Source organism: Balearica regulorum, chromosome 1 (genome assembly GCF_011004875.1).
Source record: "Balearica regulorum gibbericeps isolate bBalReg1 chromosome 1, bBalReg1.pri, whole genome shotgun sequence".
NCBI classification, from domain to species: domain Eukaryota; kingdom Metazoa; phylum Chordata; class Aves; order Gruiformes; family Gruidae; genus Balearica; species Balearica regulorum.
In genome coordinates, this window is record NC_046184.1 from 45,793,394 (window position 1) to 45,815,809 (window position 22,416).

Consider the following 22,416-nt stretch of genomic DNA (forward strand, 5'->3'; position numbering starts at 1 on the left):
TCCTCCCCCCCATTTTTTTCTTTTTTTTTTCTTTCCCTCTCCCTTATGATCAGTTTAGCATAGGATTGGTAAGGACTGCTTCTATATGCATATGTGAACGACAAGATACAAATATGAAGTTCAGATTGTGAAGCATCTTAGTTGAACAACAATGTATGGAGTAGCTGTATGCTCATCTGAGCAGTCGTAAAAAAGTAGCAATTGCATTTTTGTTTCATTTATCATTTTAATGTCATTTTATGTAGTTAGTTTACTATTTAGTTTGCTTATACTATCTGCTAAATATAATTGAAGGAATTCTTAAAGCTGAAATTAGAATTTAGCTTCTTTAATCTCATCTATGTAGCATAATACTTGCCTTTTCATCTAAACAGCAAAAAAATATACTCTGTGTTTTCAGTATTTTTAAAACACCAAATTTAATTTTGTTATCCATGTCGAATGGTTTGAAGTATTAATTTCCTCTTTAATTTACCATTACTAGTGCAGCAAGCAAATCTATTTGCTATACAAACTGTTTTAAGTGTTAATGTAGAGGGGGAAAAAATAATGTGAGTTAGTTTTGTTCCATTTACATAAATTTGTTATTGTTAAAACAGCACCCAAATTTGTTCTCACCCAAAACTTGCTCCTCTGATTAAAAAAAAAAAAAAAAAAAAATCCATGCTTGTCATTGTAGATATTGTTTGCTCTAGTTCTCTGCACTTGGGTACAAGTAAATACTAGAAGCTGTTTCCATCTGATTTGACGGCTTGCTGCTGTTATCTACTCTTAGAAAATGATTTCTTGCTAACAGTAGCTGTCAGTAAGAGGTCCCTTCTTCAGCAGACAATGAAAATACCAACTAATAGTGCAGCGAGGAAAAGTAGTTATAGTACCTTGTAGTAAACTAGGTAAAGAAGCCATATTTCCCTCAAACAAAAAGGATGCAATAAACCAGTATTTTCCATGATTACTAGTATTTTTGTATCACTAGCGATGACTGGAGACAAAAGGAAAATAAATATTTTAAGATACGGCATTCTTTGAATATGCTTATTTTTAAGAGCTTACATTTTACTGACAAGAAGCTGGGTTCTCAGGTAGTACCTTTAGAGGTTTATTTTCGATAGCTATTGCTCTGGCACACAGCTAGTTCACCACACTGTTTTTTATGCCTCCTAAACAAAATGGTGTGTTTTTTAATGAACACCACAATGGGCACTGAAAAATACTTTGAGCATTTGGGATTGCATTCAATGTTTTGGTGCATATATTCTTTTTTTGTACTCAGCTTGGCAGTAAAACTCCAGCTCATCTTTGGGCCAATAGCCCAAAATACCACCCCTCACAGTAATTATTTCTTGCTCCTTTGTATTGTTTCAATAATAATAAAATCACTCTAAAAGTAGTAAAGGTCTTACTCAAATTATATTGCGGTGAATGGAAAAGGCTGGTTTTGAAAAACAAGGCTTAAGAGAGAAAGTAATTTCAGTGCACAGATTGCCATAAACCAGCAGATTGTAAAAATATAAAACCTGTTGATAATTACACATACAAATTTTGCATATTATCACTGTTAAGAAATATCAGTGACATGAGCATAGAATCTGGAATTAGGTATTCACAAGTTTGTTTTAGGTTTGCTAATGAGCTCTTCTTTAGCCCTTGAATAAGCCACTTTAACCTCAATTTTTCCCTCTGGAATGGAACTCGTACTACTATTGCCATTAGACATTGGATTTTTTTTTAATTTTTTTTTAATTTTGGTAACTTATTTTGTTACAGAACCACAGAATCACAGAACAGCAGGGGTTGGAAGGCACCTCTGGAGATCATCTAGTCCAACCCCCCTGCTAACACAGGATCACCTAGAGCAGGTTGCACAGGATCGTGTCCAGGCGGGTTTTGAGTATCTCCAGAGAAGGAGACTCCACAACCTCTCTGGGCAGCCTGTCCCTGTGCTCTGTCACCCTCAGAGTAAAGAGGTTTTTCCTTCTGTTCAGATGGAACTTCCTGTGTTCCAGTTTGTGCCCATTGCCCCTTGTCCTGTCACTGGGCAAAACTGAAAAGAGTCTGGCCCCATCCCCTTGACACCTACCCTTTACGTATTTATATATTATATTTATATTGTATATTTTATACTTAAATATATTTTTATATATTTATATTGTACTTCTAAGTACAACTAAGCTAGTTGCTAAATAACTATCAGGATACATAGTCATTTCAGTGATTCTTGGCATACTTTTTAGTCAACTTCTTTAGAATTAATTTTTAGAGAAACATAGCACCAGCTAATTGTCAATCTTCCCAATAGCTTCACCAAAACTTTCTGGTACTTAAAAAAATCCATGCATCAAAAGATTAAGAAAAAATTACCGTAAAGGTAGAATGCCTTCTGTCCGTGTTGTAAAATGTTTCCAGCCATCAGAAATAACCCTTATAACAGCTATTGTATGGGAAAAAGCACCCAATAATGAAATGATCTCAGATACATAAAAAATTAAAATGTTATAATTATATATTACAAATATAATTAGTAATACATAAAATTATATGGCTATATAAGTCTGTTATTGCCATATATAAATTATGTAGGATATAGCATGGTAAATTTGGTGTCTTTGTTCATAACAAAAATAGCAGAATTTGAAGGATAAATGCTGTAGAAGATGCTTCAGAGTTCTTGAAATAAATAGGAAGTACTTTTTCTAACTGCCACTCATAACAGCTTTAAAACAGAAGGCTCAACTAGTAAGTGAACTGCTTAGAACTGTTTGAAAGTTAAGTGAAAAGACTACTCTCTGAAAATGGCGTAGGGCTCTGTAAATGGGTGGTACTGTTGCCCAGGATCATTAGTAAGTGTAGAAGGACTGGCCGTTAGTAAGTTGTTGAGAAACAGCCATAGTTATCTAGAGCATTTGAGCATCCCACAGGCATCCCAGCCTCAGCAAAATAGTCTGGTTATGCCAAGTATGTTGGAGAGCTGAAAGAAGGTGGTTTACACTTCAGTTCAAAGCCTGAATTTATTCTCCAGTGACAGTGTTCTCTCTTTCAGTTCTTCAGTAGTGCTGTAATTTCCTCTGAAACCCAAGTCACTGTGGGATAGGTATCTGCTTCTCCTTCAGCAGGATACCAGAAAACTCAATATTCTTCCTTTATATACATATAGAGAGGACGAGAGACAAGGATACTAGTTTTTTTTCCTTGAGCGTAGTCCAAGAGCATCTCTAATCTGTGAATCCTAACTAGCAGGGGGATAGGAAGAGAATCTCTTATTAACTACTAGCTAGACCTTTTTTCCCCTTTGCGTATACTAAGAATTTAAAGAAATAAACATTTTTGAGACATGCACTCTGTTACTCTGTTCTGAGACATGGACTCATCAGACTGTTATTTCTTCCCCCACCTTCCCTGGGGTGCTCTGCAAAATCATTCAACAAACTCATCTGTCCTAAAAACTACAGTGCAAAAAAACCCCGCCTCAGTCAAGGAGGGATTAGCTTTGGCACGATGGGGGTTTTTTTGTAGCATATCAAGTGAAATGGATTAAGTTCAGTGTTTTCTTTGCCATAAAATGATAGATTTTATTTTCCAGTTTGATTAACAGTCAGGCCCTCTGTCCGTATTTGTGTTTCTATGGAACTAGCCTGTTTTGGGTTTGGTTTTTTTTTTTTCAGAGGGAGTTAGTATTAATCAGAGGAAAACAAGATTATCGAGGTTCATTCTCAAGCTGAGCATGTTCGTTTAAATGCATTTAGATGGTCATCCAATTGTTTCATTATTATACCTTTTCTTCAACATATGTCAACTGTGAACATTTTTTCTGTACATAATGATTTTCACTATGGGTTACATGTCTTCAGTTTTGTATCTGTAATGGATTTCATACCAATACACACTGAGGTCCCATTACATAAATCTGGTAGAAAAACTAACCTTTAATGTGAACAGGACAGTAATTTACACACATGCCTCTTTATACCTCTTCTGGCAACGTAAAATCCTAGTGTAGATAGATAAATACAAGTATTTTAGTAAGATTTCCAGTACCCTTCCTTTGTTACAGGGAGTTTTATTAACACTTAAACTTGGTCTGTCATCATTGCCAGCCCTCACGCATGCAAAAATTAAATGATGGCTGATGCAATTATAGTATGCACAAAACGCTTGCATATAGCTTTGTTTTAAATTACAGAAAAGATCAGAAAATAGAGGGACTGAGTAGTCAATGTAATTTCCTTCTCTCTGCTTGGATGCTCTAGCACACTGAACTTTTCTTTCAGTTCTTAAAAAACGGAAGATATTTGGAATATGGACTATTGAAGATGCTAGGTAATAATTGCAGTATCTTTAATTGCAGTATCTTTAATTAGTTTCACTACTGGCAAAAAAATGGAGGTCATTTTATGACCCCCCCCTTCCTCCCTGTCACCTGTATTTCCATACCACTGTGGATACGTATTGGCTGGCAAAGCTTCACAGGCTCTGTCCTGCCTTAAGTGATTTAACGTAAAACAAAGAAAACCATACAACTTGAAGTGCCATGAAAAGCCTGCTTCCTGGATATGCACTAAGTTTGCTTTTTCCAAGTCTGACCTACCTTGCTTGAGCACTCTGACAATTCTCTGGCTTTGACAAACCCTAGCGCTGATTTCCACCCCACCCCATCCCACCCGCCGTGAGGAGCCACGTTTCCAGGGCACTGTCTTCTCTGTTACCCTTTTCTGGAAAGGACCCAACGTGATCCATCTACTTTTAGCTTTGAGGACCAGGGTTGTCATTTCAGTCGGTTAAGTGCACCCATCCATTTCTGCAGGAGGCTGGCTTACAGTTCACCGCTTGGGATATAAGTGATGATTTTGAAATATATCATAGATAATTTTTTTAGAACCATGCCTGCTGTTTAAAAAGTTACGTAATTTGACAGATTGAGTACATGGTCACCTCCTTGCCTGAGTCAGTTTGGTGCTCTGAAGAGTTCCTTAGGGTTAATCCTGAGGTGTCTGAGGTGCCCAGAGTTCTCCTCTTCCACCTGTATTTTTCTGCTGCTCTTCTCACTTTCTCTTCTCACTTTCTTGAATGATTGGAGTACATCACCTCTACAAAATACAATTCCTTATGAGAGTTTTGGATCAGCGCTGGATCACTGCTTGGATCCTGACCCTTGTGAAGTTTCACGATATGGCGTAGTGGCTTACAGTGTTCACACACTTGCAGTGCACGTACAGCTGCTGCTGAAGCTGTGCAAACAAAGGTGTGATGGGGCTCTGCTGTGAATCAGAGCAATGACTAGATTAGAGGATAAAGGTGCTATGATCTGCCTTTTCTAATTCTTTTTTTTCTAACCTGGATCAGTTTATTTGTGTGATTCATACCATAGGCTTCCCAAAAACATTTTAGCATGAGGGACGGGGTGGCAGAACTGAATGGCCATGGGTGGTAGGTGCAAGAATTCCCTAAAATGGTAGCTCTGCCAGAGCTGCTGTGTCATGAAACACTGCCCTGAAGTAACCTCCAGCAGTTACCTCCTTTGACAACAGAATTTCTGTTGAAATAAAATGTAATCTGTCAGTTTTCCGTTACTACCTTTCTATCAGATGAAAAGCTATTTCCTGATGCATTCGGGTGTGCCAGCACAGCTTGGAAGGTAGAAAACTGTTGGATTGTCAACAAGTCCATGGTCTTGCAGTAGTTTTAGCTTAATCAGAATATCTTTGTCAGACTTGCAATATTAAAGAAAACTGAATTCTACAAAGATTGGGAAATGGGAAGGCATATCCAGAACAATGTGTGTGTTGGTGGTGTGTTTATTTGTTTATTTATAAAGAATACCTACAAATTTGCAGTGAGGTGGTGATTTCTGGTTTGAATCTTTTTAGAGGTTCTTCAGTATGAGCAGTGGCTTTATGGGCTAAATCTGGTTTACAGGACAGCTTTGTCTAGGCTATTATATGTCTTTTGTGGGAGAAGTGGAAGGACTGTCCATGTAGCACGTTGGCTGCACTGAGGCACCTCCTGGGAGATGTGAGATGGTACCTCCATCTGAGAGATGAGTGGTTGGGAAGCATGTTTCTTCCTGAACTTGTCTGTTGACTAATACTGAGTGAGGGCTATGCTGTTAAGAGTTTGTATGGTGTTATCCTGTAAATATTTTACGTTGTTGATACCTATCTAAAAACAATAAGGAAGTGTTATTTGGTTATTTGGCACCTCAGATGAAGGTATTGATGAGAATTTCTTCATACAGTATTCTGTCACATGTAGTGAATCAGGGTGTCTAGCAGAAATGTGAGTGTATGAGTATGCCTGTCATTGTTCTTTGATGGCTTGCTTGATTCTGGGTGCTTGCTAAAGACTCTGTTAATGAGATACTTACTATTCAGGCAGATTGTGGAGCCCTCACACGCTTGAGCTTAGGTTCATTAAATCTAATGGGATTACCAAAATCTGCAAGTATGGCCTAGGCCGAATGAGGAGTCCATACTCTAGACTAAACAGAGCAAATTGTGAAGCCTAAGAACACTTTACCAGCTGCTCGGTCTCATCTCTCAGCTTCATTGAGCTGACAGAGCCATTGTGCTATCCTTTGAGGAGGAAAAGTTAATTTTCTGTAACACAGCAAGTGGAGCCGGTGTATCAGGCAGTGATGCTGAGCGTAGCAGAGGCTGTCATGCATTCATACCCCATTTGCATCAGAGGTACTTCAAAACTAAGAAACAAAACTGAAGCACTGCCTGCAAAAAGTCAGTTGGTTCAGTACCCGTGTTGACATGATGTTGGATAGCTTTCAGACCTCTGCATAGTTTTCAATTATGTTTTTCTTTCACCTGCTGTCATTCCAAAAGCCCTGGAATTGATCAACAAATGAAGTGTTGAACAAACGGTATAAATACCACTCTTAATAAAAAGAAGAATAATATGTAAAAGTTAGGAGGTGGTAAATCTCAAATATAGTCTGTCTCAACATTACCACATACCCACTGATATATATGTATATAAAAATCAATGTATAAAGTAGATTAAACTTATAAATTATGGGTATATAGAAACCATTTATCCCATTTAGGAAACAAGAAACAGGGCACTTTTGCTGTTGAGTTAGCAAAATGAGGTAACTTGATAAAAATGTGTTTAGTAAGTAAGTTTTTATAGGAAAATTATTGAAAATTATATGAATGAATTTATGACATATTCTGGAAAAAAATCATTATTGTTTTGGAATTATAGGGAAAATAGAAATATATTGTACAAATGATAACGCAGAACTTATGCAAAACCTGTTCCACTTTCAAAGTAGTATCCTTTAGCATTTACATGAACATTTCTGTTCTCAAACCACTTAACAAACATTATCTAATTGATCTTCTGAATATCTTTGTGAGAGATAGTGGGTGTGTGTTATAGAAAAAGCTACTTAAAATGTTGAGCACTCTTCACTGTCTTTTTTGGATTGTGCAATTGAGCTTTCAGAATTTTTATTGGGGAAACCTATCTGGCCTCCTTTTGTGAAACTCTTTCCCCCTCTAGAACAAAATGATTGCCTGATGAAATGTGAATGCTAAAGACTGGAGCACCACTCTGCTTCATCAAGTAGTACCCTTGAAAGGAAAAAGCCATAAGCCGCTGATGAATCTAACCTTTCGACAAGGAGGAAAAGGTGTTATTCTTTATAACTATGGTTATAAACTTTCAAATGTGAATGGTGTAACTGGTGCTGTGCTCTTTCTTCAGGCTTTACACAACAAAAGTAATTTGGAATATTTTGATATTGGAAACTTGTTGACCTGTGTTGAAAATCTCATGCCTTTTTTTTTTTCTCCTAGTAGGATGAATTTTCCATTTAAAAACATTGGTCTTAATGTTTCAACTTACTCCTCATGAAGTAGATCATGCTCAGAAGTCCTCAAAAGACTCAAAAGAATGTCAGGTTTTATAGCTTGTTTTATTATTTTATTATTTTTTTAACCAAACACAAGCTTTGTCTGCTCCCAAATGTGTTTTAGAAAAGATGACCCTGTAACAGAAATTAGGAACAGAGATCAAAATATAAAATGCATACACAAATGTCAATGTTCCCACATTGCTTAAACTGTAAGTAACTTAGTTTTCTTGGCCCTCATGTTGCGAGAATACTAATATGGTGAAGTGTTCATTACATCTCTCTTCTGTATTGCAAGAACACTTCCTCTTCATCCTTTACCTCGTTCCTTCAGAGGTTACTGTGCATTTATGTTCCATTAATGTCTAGCTGCCTTGTTATAGTAGGCACTGTGCAAACCCATTGTGAAATACAATCCTTGGCAGAAAAAGCTTGCCAACTCATGGATGAGTAACAAATGTCAAGAATACAAATGGAAAAGCATCAGGAGGTGAAGCTTCCTGAACAACAGACCAGTGACAGAACTGGGAACAAAATATACCTCTATTAATTCCCGCTTTAGCACCTGTAATTTCAGCAGGAGGGAGCTGAATCTAATGACAGGAAGGTATCTTTTTTAAAGATATGAACTTGAAGAAGGTAAGACTTTTTTTTTTTTTCTATGCAAGCCACATACTACATTAAGTGTGTTTTTACTGAGACATCCTCTGCTGTCAGCATTGTTTCACAAAATTCTCTAATTTTTGAATAGTCTGCAACCTTAGCAGTGGTCCAGTGCTCTATGTAGGGCAGTATGTGGCTCTCAGCTGTTAATAGGGAGATTCAGATAGGTGGTGAAACGAACAATTTGATTCATAAAATATCTGATCTAGAAATATTCATTATAGGTGCTAAGAATGAATAGAAAACGCACACTTAGTGAAAGTTCCAAGAATATTCAATATTCTGTTTGCTCCCCTTTACCACAGAGCTGAGAGATTCACAACATGCTGCTGCACTTGACTCTGCCTACATTGTGTGATATTGCCACAGGGTAAGGTGGCAATGTGAATGCTTGTAATTCATGACTTTCATACTGATAGCTGTAAAGTAGTAATTTATAGTGCAAAATGAAAAAGCGTTAAGAACAGATGGTAAAAATAAAATAAAAAAAAAGTGTCCTAAACTGGAAACCTGGATTGTCATGCTCCGGGAATTAAGTCCATATAAAAGTTAACAGCAAAAAAGAAGAGGGTTTTTTTGTTTTGGTTTTGCTTTTATTTTATGCTCCAAACTTTATAAGTTAATTTAGTGTTCATCAAACCTTTAATGGTGACAACCTTGTATAAACTGATACCCTTTAATACATGCAGTGTGGTCAAGGCCAAAGGCATCTTCCTCATGCTATTTTTGTCACTTTGTCAGAAACATCCCCTGGAAAGTAGTAAAACCTCCTAGTTTTCCATAAAGTTATTTTAGTTCTTTCCGATTTGATTCCATTACACTGATAGCTACTTAAAGTAACTAATTTCAGGAAAACAACAACACTGAAAATAAGTCTTACTGTGATGTAAATTCTTGGAAGACTTCACAGCATTTCAAACTGGGAAGTGTAATTAGTACCATTTCCTCCTTGTAAGGTTTTAAATTTAGTCATACTGTTCTAACCTGTTTCCCTCTGATTTTCTTACTCAACAAGTTTGTAACGAAAGAAAACATATACCTTTGCACTAACTGTAATGCAAAATTCAGATATTGATGCTGTGACCAAGAGGAGATTACTAGTGTGTTGTACCGAGAATTGATTCGTATGAAATGTGTGTATCTTACTTTTAATTGACTTGGAAGACTTGGAAGGAAAGAGAAACAAATGGAAAATCATAGAATCATTGAGGTTGGAAAAGACCTGTAAGATTGTCAAGTCCAACCAAGATCATCAAGTCCAACCAGGGTCAATCCTTCTGGACAGTATTGGAAACAGAAGAATGTGTTTAAGAAAAGTAAATCTTACTCCTCATTTATCATCCAAATAGATGTCTTACCAATGATAAAGGCTAGGAATTTCAACAAGTTTTGAGGATGCTGCTTCAGAACTTTACGGCATTTGTTGGGCCAAAATGCTTAATCATACTTGATGAGTCTTGAAATCTAATGCCTGCAAAGTAAACAAGGGAGCAGAAATAACGTTTTCATGAAGTTCAGAGTACTCATGGTTTAGGTGTAAAATAGTAGGGGAATATGGAGGACTGCACTGTTTATCAACCTGATGAGGGTTTCGATACCAATCACCATTACTTTCACAAAGAAAAATGCCTCTAGAGGTGTTGATAACTGTTGATAATCACCGTAGTTCTCTCTCCACTCCATTTTTGGCAAGGGTAAAATGATATCTCCCTCCTCCCATTCTTTTAAAAATATTTTTTAAAATACTCTTCAAAAGCCTGTCAGATAAAAGCCTATTGTATTCAACAAACAAAATGACCTTTAGGAGTTAGACTCAAAAATACTTTCTCTTATCATGTTTTCTTGTAGTAGTGGCAGGTAGGCTTTCTTTCCAAAAGGGAAGGCAGAGATCAGGGCTAATCAGAATTAACAAAAAAAGGTAAATGCTGTTTCTCTACTGAAGTTGAATATTAAAGGAATTTATAAACTTTTTTTTTTAAACTTTGAAGTAGGTAGGACATACTATTGTTTGTTTGTTTAAATTACTTATCCTATCCCCCTCTGTAATGAGATCACACAAATATTTACATTGCTAAAGAAACTGTTACAGCTCTGAAATGGGTTATTTGTTCAAATATCAGATTCAGATTTTCTGCTGTGCTAGTGTTTTTTTACAATCAAGGATTCAGTTTCTGAACTCCCACTGTACTGAGTTTCTTGTGTTAGTGACCCTTATCATAAATGTTGCCCAGGAGCCTCTTTTTCATGACTGTTACATGGGAGCATAAATGCAGTTATGATAATAGAGAGCAACGGACCTCTTGCAGAACTTGCAAAAAACAGATGCCATTGCAATAAAAAAAAAAGACTTTTTTTTCTGGACCAGAATCTCTTCATCCTAAACTCTGTTTATGAAAAAATAGAGATGATAATTGTTACACATTCACTTCTTTTTCTTATGTGAGTCAGGAGAAATGCAGAAGGATTTTAAACAGAGGGAATGCAACCTGGAACTGCCATTACTAATTTCAGTAAATAATAGTAAATAACGGACGTATATTTGTAAAGCTCCATAGAAGTTTTCTTGACTTGATGTGCATTTTTTTGTGAACTAAAGGTGCTAGTTTGGAACTGCTGACAAGTTGATTATGGATGACTTGGATGACTTCAGTCTTCGTTCAAGTAGTTTGTTTCACTGAAGTAATAATCTAGTTCAGATTTTTTGATGCATTCATCAATTTGTGTTTTAAGTTTATTTTGTGAATAAGTCTGATAGTTTAAGGTGAGAACAGTATTACAAAAAGTCAATAATTTATTGACGTGAATTGTGAATGTCATACATCTATTTTTTAACTTTAGAGTCCTATTTATTTCATCAGTTTTCAAGTGTGTTTGCTCTTAGTAAGGTTACAAAAGGCTGTGTTTGCCTACTGGCATAACACACTGGGAAAAACAGCATTTTCATTTTCTTTACTATATTATTTTTTAAAAGTTTACAAGGTTGTATTTCAGCAATTTAATAGGGGATTTGGTTTGGCTTTTCTTTTCCTCCTTATGTCAGCAGAGGTGTTTGGGCAACAGATATGTGAATAGATTGTGAGTTTCCAAATAGATTTTATTTTTACTTAGTTTTGCATGGATCATGTAGGGGTCATACATAGGAAGGAGAATCGTCCTTTAATACTTCGGGTTATATTTGCTAATGATTTATGATTTTTTTTTTTTTTTAAGCAAACTATTAGATCAAGTAATCAACATACATGCTTTTACACCATCTGAGTACTTTTCTCTGTTTATTTTGTTGCTTTGTTATTTCCATTTCACTGAACAGCATAGCATAATCCTTAATTCAGTAGAAAGCAAAAGATTTATTTAAATGAAGATATTTGCACACATTCATTTCCATTTCTCATTTGTTTTCATAATTCAATTGCAAGCTGAAAGTTCAGCTGTTCTCTTCAGTAAGATCTGCTTCTTAAATCCAGGCAGATTAGATTGGACAACGTTGTTCGTGCTTCACTGTTGTTTGTCTTGTTCTCTTCCAGAGTGAAGGTGCTTAGAGAAGATGTAATATGCCAACCTGATATTTTTCAGGCTTGTTAAATCTTAATCCTCAGTTTCAATGAGATTGTTGAGAAATTTATAGTGCTAAATTTGAAGCTGAAATTTTTCATATTCATTTTCATTTTGAAAGCAATTAAATGCCTGAGAACTTGACCTACTCTCACTGCAAGGTGGCATAAATGTAATCTTTAAAGTTTAATAAAAATCTAGTTTGATATGGCCAAAACGATAACACTTAAACAATTGCTTATTTTCCTACTTAGTGCTATGTAATTTTTCCTGCTATTTATTTAAAAGCAACAGCAACAAAACCCCTTTAAAATGTTCCGTTTTCCTGCAAAGAAATGTAACTAGCATAGGAATTCTCAAACATTAGGAGATTTTTCATTTTATAATTGGCTTAGGATACAAGATGATGAAATGGATTTCGTTTTTAATATGCCCATTTATATTGAGTGTGACCTATGGAAAAGTAGGCAATGAAGTAAAGTTTGAATGGATGGACTGTTTTGTAGGTGTGTGAGATATATATGAATGTTACCTTTGTTCCTGTGCTATGATGGAGTATTATTTCTAAAAGACCTGGGACTATTTTACTCTCGTTGTTGGTGCACAGGGAGTTAAGCAGCAGGCAAAAAGTAAATATTACAAAGCTGTTTCTTTCACAGCTTGCATTTTCTCTTGTGCTGAATAGGGTCTCCAATAGGAGAAAAATTGAATTTGTAATTAAAGATTAAACTGTGGTTTATATATACTTTTAGCATCTTCTGAACATTAAGTGTTCCCTTTTGCAATTTCAGGTATTAGAGATTTTATATGAAAAAAAAATAATATATAAAATAAGTGGAATAAAAATCTATTTTAAATTCCAGAATTACTGACCTAGTTTCTTTTTCTTTTGAGAATATTCATTTTTAATTTCTCACCATGTAGAGATGGAAAATAGTTGAGTGCTGAAATTTAGTTGGAGTCATAGCGTATGTTTTTAGTAGGGATGTGGCTTCATTCAGGGATAATTAGGTTTCGATCTCTGAATGTGCACATAGTTGAACCAATGTTGTTACAATTTTGCAGGAGAAATTTGTCTTGAGATATGGATTGAGAAACTGGATGCCAGAGATGGAGTTAATAATTGAAATTCTTTGTGTTTCCTAAGGTTAGTTGCACTACGTAAGACAAAAAAGGAGTGAAGTTTCTTGAGTAGCCAACGTAGCCTCTTTTCCACATAGACCATCCTCTTTCCTGTCCTTCCTATACCAACTACCAAGAGGACTTGGGTGCTGCAGATAATTGCTGTTTGTAACTTCTAGGGCTATGAGCATGATCTCTACAAATAAGCATTTATTCTATAAAATGTTCCATGTAACTTCATCTCCAGCCAGACGTAGGCCATTCATCTAACTAATAATGTATTTAAATAGATGTGAGGATTTATACCAAGCTTTTATAGTTTGGGGAAGTAAAAAGACCTTGGTTTTCATGTTTCTTTTAATGATAAATTGTGAGATTATCGACTTTTATGTTTGCTATTTTCTACTACTATCACTTCTTCTAGTATATCACATTAAGTTAAATGAATCATTCACAATTTTACAAGTTTAGACAAAAGTCTAAATGGAATGCATTCCAGATGAAATAATGCAGATTAAATATTGATTGACACAGATTATTTGGCAGAATGTAAAATAAAAGTATTGCCTTAAAAATTATATTAACTCTGATAAATAATAGAGTGTATAGCATGAAATGAAGTCTAGAGGAGAAACTATTGCATTTAACAGTGTTAACAGCGTTTTTCCAGTCTAACAGATGAAAAGATGAACCAAATCATTCTTCTATACATCCTTTCATTTACTGATCTTCAGAGTGGTTGGGAGCAAGTAACTATATAGCAGGAAATTGTTACCGGTAGTCCAAATGGTCATTTGATGTAATGCTCTGTTATGAAGATCAGAGAGTGAAAACAAAAGTAGCTCAGATTGTATGGAACATACAACCACATGCAAATTAGATGATCATGTACTGCAGAAGCAACATCAGAGTGTGTTTTCACAAATGAGGTTTTAAAAAAATAATTTGTTTTTTCCTTACAAGTGTTAATGCTTACAAGCTGGCTAGTCACCTTAATTGCTGCTTCCAAAATGTGTTAAAAAGAATATTAACAGTAGTGGGGAAATAAATTCAGAATTCTGCGCATATGACAGCAAAGACTGTAAAAATTGAGTGAATTTAAGAATATTTTTAGCAGCTTTATTTCCTTAAACAAGAGACTGATGGAACATTTTTGTGACTTTTGTCAATTTAGTGATAAATAACTTCTGAATTATTTCTCATCTTATAAAATACTAGGTGAAAATGAAGTGACTCACAGAAGTAATAGCTTCTTTTCTCATGGAAATAATTGTTTTGGGTTTTTTTCTTTGTCTTTACAAAATATGTTGTGCACAGTTGGATGACATCATTATTTTTGTGAATCCTAAAAGGATTCCGTATTTTTTTTCCCCCGGAAATTATTAGTTTATTCTGCTCAGAGGAAAATGCTGTGTTTGCTGCTGTTTCCACCCATGTGGCAAGATGCTTCTGCAGCAAACCACAGCAGTTTGAAAGCAATTCAATTTCTAAGGAAAAAACATGTATCTGAAATAATTATCAACCTATTTAGTAGTGTTATGTTAAAACTGCATTGAAGCTTTGCATTACTGAGGATTGAAACAAATTCCTGTAAGAAAAGGGCTCGAGTAACTGAAGAAGCAGAGTTTAACTGCTACTTGAGCTAATGTTTATGGTTAGTGCATCTGGAAGGAAGAAAAGTTTGCCGTATATTGTGTGGTTGGAAAGGACATGCATCATCTTTCCATTATTCTTGCTCATAAAAAAAATACTTGTGAAAGTAGGAGTGGTTTATGAAAAAACTTTGATGTATTTATAAACATAATGGGGTTTTTTTCATGTATGCACATAGACTATAATTATAATGCCAGTTAAATTAGCTTCCTAAATTGTGAATAACATGGGCTGTGTTTTCTATAAAATGTTAGTTCCAGTTTCTTTTGTAAGTACAGTTTCTGTGCCACTCAACAAAACTGCAAAGGGAACACATGTGGAGTCTTAAATATTTTTTTACCTCAAATCCTTTATAGATGGGATATAAAAGCACGTTGTATAACATAATAAATTGTATGGAAAGGAACCACATGTTTTCCAAGTAGAAAAAATGCATTTTAGTGATCTGTGTAGTATGTTTATATCCATATGGCATACTTTTAATCCTGATTACTTACCTAACCATTCTTTCAATTCCTGCGTCATTTGTCAGTTTTCATACTTCAGTGTGAGCTGTGTCTACTCTGGGAAAATTGCTTGCTGTTTAGAGTAGATAGGCTTAAAAAAAAAAAAGCTAAAATTATGAAGATGCCCCAGTTCCACATTTCACTCTGTAGATTTTTATTTAGAGGTGATACAAAATAAAATGGTACTTTCCCTTTGCTATAGTAGTTTCTGAAGCAGAGAGATACATTTTGCTCTTATAGATCCTTTTCCCACCCAAAAGCTCTAGGTATGCAGAATGTATGCAAATGACCGCGTAAAATGCAGAGATCCAGAGAACTGGGGGAAAGACACCAACCAAGCTTCCCTCCCCTTCCATAAAAATAGTTTCTTTGTGGGGTTTTTCTCCCTGAGGAACTTCCTGATACTCGGATACTGTGTCATGTGTAATTGGATTGTAGCTCTTTCTGAATACTGTTTTCTCCTCTTGACAGCATGGGGTAACCTTGGAAATGTTCTCAAGAGCCAGAGCAAGATTTCTGAAGCTGAAAGCGCCTATAGAAATGCCTTGTACTACCGCAGCAACATGGCTGATATGCTTTATAATTTGTAAGTATGCGTGGCTTTCCTGGAGTTGGATCGTCTGTGAACCCTGTTGTGAATGGAGCTATTGATTTACTTGCTGGAAATGGAGATGATGTTAGCTGTTGCTTTGTAATAGGCCTTTCATTATTTGTGCTCCTTAAACTATGGGGTGGACAGGACCTTTTCTTGGTCAACTTTATCGTATATTCATGTATTGGGTATGGGGAAGGTAAAGTTACAAATCTGTTTGCTTTAAAAGAAGCAAAAAAAACCCCACCCTGAACAAAGTACAGATAGATGAGCTGGCAACAGTAGCACTCCATCTGTTTCTGACTCTGCTAAAATATAGAGGTGTTATTTAGGCTTCTTTTTTAAGTCTGAATAACACTTGGTAGGGGGAGTGGGTGTAAGCACTTCCTAGCATAAGCCAATACCCCTCGGTTAGATCCAGAGGTCAAAAACGTTAAAATAGCAAATTGCTTTTCTCCTGTGACTGACTTAAGAGCAGCGTAGGTTCAAGAAAGTTTAATTACTAGAATCCTGTTGTAGGTGGGTAAGAGAATAAATATCATGAGCATCAAAGTAATTATACAGCAGGGAGAAAGATTTCCCAACTCATTAATGTACCAAATTGTGAGCACGTAAGCTAGCGTCGTGCTAAGCTTCTCAGCGACGCGTGATCGTGCTGCGTGCCCCGGCGGGGAGGGGGCGGATTCAGCGGGTGTCCCGGGTGGGCGTCTCGCCTGCTCCCCACTCAGCACTTCCCCTCCTGCCATCGCCCGCCCAGCCCGAGCCCCCAGAGCGGGGCTCCGCTGTGAGATGGGCTCGTCACCTTCCATAGCCGTACGCTGTTCTTTCACGTGCAGAGAACAAAATCCAGGTGACTGCCGTTCATTAGGTAGGAGTATGAAAAGAATGTCCTGTGCGCGGTAGAAAAGTATGAATGTGAGAGAAACGACGTGTGCAAAAACTAAATGCAAATAGTAAGCCTCTTTAAATAAATAAATAAACAAATAATGTTCTCCTTCTAAGTCTAGTTTAAAATGGTCGTTTATAATATCTGAAAATTGTTTACCATAATAGATTTTTTCTTCTTTTTTCCTTGTTTAACAAGGAATAAGTTGCCTATTTCATTAATTTGCCTTACAGTTAAAGATACTGGAAACTCAAAGTAATTTAATGACAGAATTTCTGTTTCAAAATCAAATTCATATATCAAAATATGTATATTTTTAATAATCATACAATTATACACATACACATATACACATACTTTTTTTTGTCTCTGTTAGGCGATGGAGACTGTGAAAAGCATATTTTTAAGAAGAAACTCTTTCTTCTGACATTTAAAAAATAACTTCTGAACCCAGCAGAAGATTGTAGGAAAAGAAGTGACAAGATTGATACTCCTAAATTTCTCAGACACCATTCATTTTGGGGATGAAAATTATAATTATTAAGGGTTTTTTGTATGCCTATATAGTATTTTTTTCTCTTACTCACTGTGTCATAGAGGGAAACTGAAGTTAATACCAGGGTAAGAAGAGGAAAGGGGGCTGGGCGATAAAGACAGGGATATAAAAGAAATCAAATTTCAGTAGTTTTGCTGTTCTCAGAACAAGCTTATAATCTTCCAGCTTTCCACTAATATACAAAATATATGCAAACAAACGTTCATTTCTGTTGAATAGAAATTTTCTTGGAATTCTACTGAATTTGTGTAAAAGGATTTTAACTGAAATGCTGTTTGGAATATATAGGACATGAAGTTACCTTGCATATACCTGTGAAAGTGAAGTAAATTCAAAGTGAAGTGTTTCCGATGTAGTATGTGTATCTATATGCATATGCAAGAAAGGATCTCTAATTCTTAACCTTTCAACTACTATCTTGAATGCAATAATGCCTTTCCTTTTTTTATTTAAACTTCACAAAACCATTAGCTATTCAATGGAAATTGAAAAATCTTGCATAATTTTTTTGTTTTTGTAGTTTTTCCCTGTGTTGGATATTTCCATATCCAGCATGAAAACTAGGTGCTGAATGGAGTGGGCTTTGATATTACGACACCACAAATGAATTGATTATTTTAAGCATAAACTCTGAAGAGCTCCCTTGCAAGTTCAGCCCATCCTTGGCATGCAGTTCTATGGGAGCCTTTTACAAAAAATACTGTAATGGGAAAATGTGTGTGTGCGTACAAGAGGCCAGTTACAGATTTGCTGTTTCTGGTTTTTAGGTTGTGCCTTTGAAATGGAAACAGTCATTTGGTGGAACTTAAGAAAAAAAACCACCCTTACAGTCATTTCTAATTAGTGTATTTTGGCCATAATATATCCTACATATATTGTAGTCTCACATGCTCTGTTTTTTTCTTAGCATTTATGCCTCAGTATTTGATATAAATTAATTGGCACATACAGCCCAGTGTTCACATACAGCAATAACAAATCAAAGGCCTATCTGATCAAGGAACAAATTGTTAAGGATTAATTCACAATTCTCAATGGGTAACAATCAAAGAGAAAAACTACATAAACAGAAGCATTTGATGATCTCTCTTTCCTTCTTTTCCAAGAAACTAAGATGTGAGGTTGGCTTAGGAGTCAGCTATTAATGCATTAAAATCTAGAGAATTTAACAGATTAGATGAATGGCTGATTTCAGTGGTATATTTTTATTTTCTGACTGTTATACTTTATGGCTCTGAATTACAGCTGCCTCTGCCATTTAGGACAATTAAACTGTATTAATTTAGATTACATAATTACATAATCTCCATTTGAAGGTTTGTTTGATTCTGAACATATAATTTCCTATAGTGTTCAAACATGTCAATTCTGGAACCTTAAATAAATTCCTGAACTTTTAGAGTCCAGCAGAAGAATTTTTATTATTATTTTTATTTATTAAAAAAGAGGGGGGAAAGAAAAAAAGAAAAAGCTCTTGCTAACATTAATACTGGGTTGATGGTTCATCCCTACTTTAGCTATGGGTTAAAATGGGTTTGTTCTGTTGATGTTTTCTCAGGTCCAAATAAGTGTAAGTGGAACTTATGCATAGCTTATACCTCAGGATAGCTTGTGACCAAGTCTGTCTTGAAGATAGGACCTGTGGCCTGGAATTTAGGAAACTTGAGCTCAGGCTAAGGGCTTGAATTCTTGTTTGGAAGCATGTTTTCTGAAACTCTCATGAAAAACTCAGAGGGTAAATTCCTGGCAACTCTGAAAGCATTTTCATAGCAGTAACAGTACAGAAAGGATTTCAGTTGTTGTTTTGTACTGTAGATGAAGAATGTATTACAATGTGACTTTAATAAGGCAGTTTGTACTTCAAAAATACGTATAAAGTGTCCTCCTATAAATAACTTCTCTGACGTCTTGAGACTGCACTGCAGGTAATTTTTACAAATAAACCTCAAAGCCAACTTCTCAAAGCTTTGTAATGCTGCTGATTTCAGCCAGATCTCATAAGGTAGTAAATCAACATAAACTGAGATCTCTTTCTATGCCTTTTTTTTAAACAAATGGAGAAATCCATATATTTTAATACTGTGAAGTACCAAGGACAGAGCTGTAGAAAAACAGTAGTTTGTTCGTCCAAACTAGCCAATGTTCAGTAGATTAAAAGCAAACTATTTTTAGTTTGTTTTAGCTTTTCAGTCTTCATTGCCTTATGATTGTTACCTAAAGCTCATGGGGGGTTTTTTGTATTGTTTCAAATTGCTTCTAATTAATGCCTAAAGTAAAATTGCTTATCAGTCAAAAGACAGTTTTGCATACATTATTTCACTTGTATTTAGGCCTAGCTCTGCTTAGGATATTATTTTGTCATTTGTATTAGTAATCTATATTACCTTGAGTTTCTCAGCTGATTTTAAGGATGGTTGCAATCTCACATAAGTATTGAAATTCCTTTAAAATGGTACTAATTACTTTAAATGTTATATTTTTTGGAGTATACAATGCCCTATAAAGAATAAATTTCTACCAAAAAGTCATCCCTTTGCTTCTCTCCCAAAATACCTCATTTTGCCTTTAGTGATATAGAGCTGTGTGTACAAATTTATTATTCAAATAATTTAATTTCTTTGAGTAAGTTCAAAGTATGAATTTCCATAAACTTTACTTTGGCAAACTTTGGATATTATGTCAATAAATGTGGATTTTTTTTAGATGTCTGTTAGGTAAAGTCTTCAACAGTAGCTGAAATTTTAATTCTGTAAAGTCTGGGATTGCAGAAGTGTTTTATATGCAAAGTTTAACTCCACATCCTTGGGTAAAAATCAATATGAGCAAAGTTCTTCCTTGTTTGTTGTTGTTAGCCTATATAATATCTGAAATTGTGTTCCCTCTGCTTTTGCCTTTTAAAGGTACTGGCATAAAAGTCTCCTTTGCTGAGCTATCAGAGACAAAAAGCGCTAGAAGCAGGGTTACCTACTAACCCATGTTGAACTGTATTTGAACCTGCCACAGACAAAGTTGCTGCACTACTTCACATAGTAGGAAATGAGTCAAGGTTATGGTTCCTCTTCCTTGATAGCCCACAAGTTTTTATATTGCAGGATGTTGAATTACAAAGCAAAGAGGATGTGTCATCTGCTAAGTACTTGATTATTTTTTTCTCAGCTGTGAACGCAAACTTGTTACAAACCTGTTTGGAATTAATGTCTGCTTTACCAGCTAGCTCTTCCTCTGTCAAAGACAGCAGCTGAAATTTATGTCTTACTGTAACCAAAGCTGTCTTCATAAAATCATGCTGTATTGTGAGACCAGCCGTTGAGGTAGCACCCAAAGGCCACTTTGGTGACTGGTGGTGTCCAGCAGCACAGAACACTGCTCCGGGGCTCTGTGTAGGGCCCATATGAAGTAGATAGTTTTGTTAGTAATGTTGGAGCTGAAACACATTCAGTGATCTAGCTATTTAATTACATGCCTCAATATTTGAAATCGTGGTGGTTTATATTCCTTACATAAACTTTGTCCATTTGATAAAATTAGGACTCCAGGAGACTTTGCCATTCAGTTTCTTAAAAGACTCCCCTTGTAAGAGGTTCTCTCCAGCTCTCAGCCTACGTTGGCTGCTGGGGCACATGAGGAGGAATAAATGTCTTGTTTGAGATCTGCTGGCAGAGCACACTGCTGCCCAGTGTCCAGAGGAGGGAAAAGGCAGGAGCAATGCTGCTCCTTGTCCCTGTGGCAGCCCGCCCTCCCTGTCAAGGAAACAGGGATTGCCAGGGTTGATGCGGTGCTGAAATGGTAGTAATCCCAACCGAACTGCCCCAGTAATGGAGAAAAGGACAGGACTATACTTGCCGACCAATTTGTTTGCATTTGGAAAGCTCTTCCCTAGAACTGGGAGAACATGGCAGAGTTTTGACTGCACCATCTGAAAGACTAGAGGTTGTTTTGGTGGTGATTGTTTTATTTTTTTTTTTTACTAGTGAGGTTATGTATGACTGTGCTTAGTGAGTTCTACAAAGGGAATGGTCATTCGGTCTTAATGCCTACTGGCTATATTTGGGTTCTTATTGATTAAAAAAGTAGGATTTATGTTCCATTCATATATTTGCTAACAGGAAAACATTGGAAAACATTAAACATGTTTGCTGTTTGTACTCTTCCTTAATGATTGGCTTTCTGGTTAATGATACCTAGTTGTAGACTTTTACAAAAGGTTAGCACTCATTTGATTGAGTAGTTCAATGTCTTTAATTAAGGCTTTTTTGTTTTGTTTTGCTTTTTTAAGTAAGCAAGACCAGACTTAATGGTTTCGTGTATGGGGCTGCTATAGCATACTTACCTGTCTTTCTACCCACTAGTTTTGCAAATGACAGTGAAAGAGTTGCCTTAGGCAAAGCACATCTTCTGTTGCTGCCTGGCTGGAGACACATCTGTGTGGGGAATAAAAGAGGCTTTTCTTCCATTTCTTTCTTTGTTTGCCAGTGTAGCATCTAGGTAAATATAGTTCCTGGTAGATAATCCCACCTGAAATCAATGGGACGAATACAGCTTGAGGCATGGATGAAACGCAGTCATGGCAAAATAACAGCTAGCAGACCCTGTATTAGCTGTTAGCAACCAGTAAACAAAATTTATTAAACTATTTCAACATTGTACCTGGCCTGAAAATGTTATAAATATTTCACTAACATACATGTTTACTTTGATGACAGTTATGGTTGCTGTGTATTATACTTAGTCAATTTATGCCAGCTTTAGTCACTGAGGAGTTTGCTTTGTAAGTAGACCAGCTGGCTTTAATAGGACTACACCAGGAAGAAATTAATGTGTAACTTGAGAAAAACAGTAGACTCTCTACTGCCTGTTTGTATTTTGTGACTGCTTTGCAGTCCCTGAAAACAGTTTTGTACCATTAGTATTCAGTGACTTCAGGTCAAAACCAAGGCAGAGAAGGAAGACAGGAAGATTTTTCAAGTTGTTGGTCAAGCAAGATAGGTAAAAGTCGCAAAGAACTCATTTGGGGGAAATGTT

At 35.9% G+C, this 22,416-nt stretch overlaps 1 protein-coding gene across 1 annotated transcript in view; it reads left to right on the top strand.

Moving 5' to 3' along the window:
• Positions 1 to 22,416, top strand: part of TMTC2 (transmembrane O-mannosyltransferase targeting cadherins 2) — a 260,172-nt gene that overhangs the window by 156,958 nt on the left and 80,798 nt on the right. Inside the window, exon 4 of the mRNA XM_075747904.1 lies at positions 15,832 to 15,946. Coding sequence (XP_075604019.1) covers positions 15,832 to 15,946 — 115 coding nt within the window. The remainder of the gene's footprint in view (positions 1 to 15,831; positions 15,947 to 22,416) is intronic.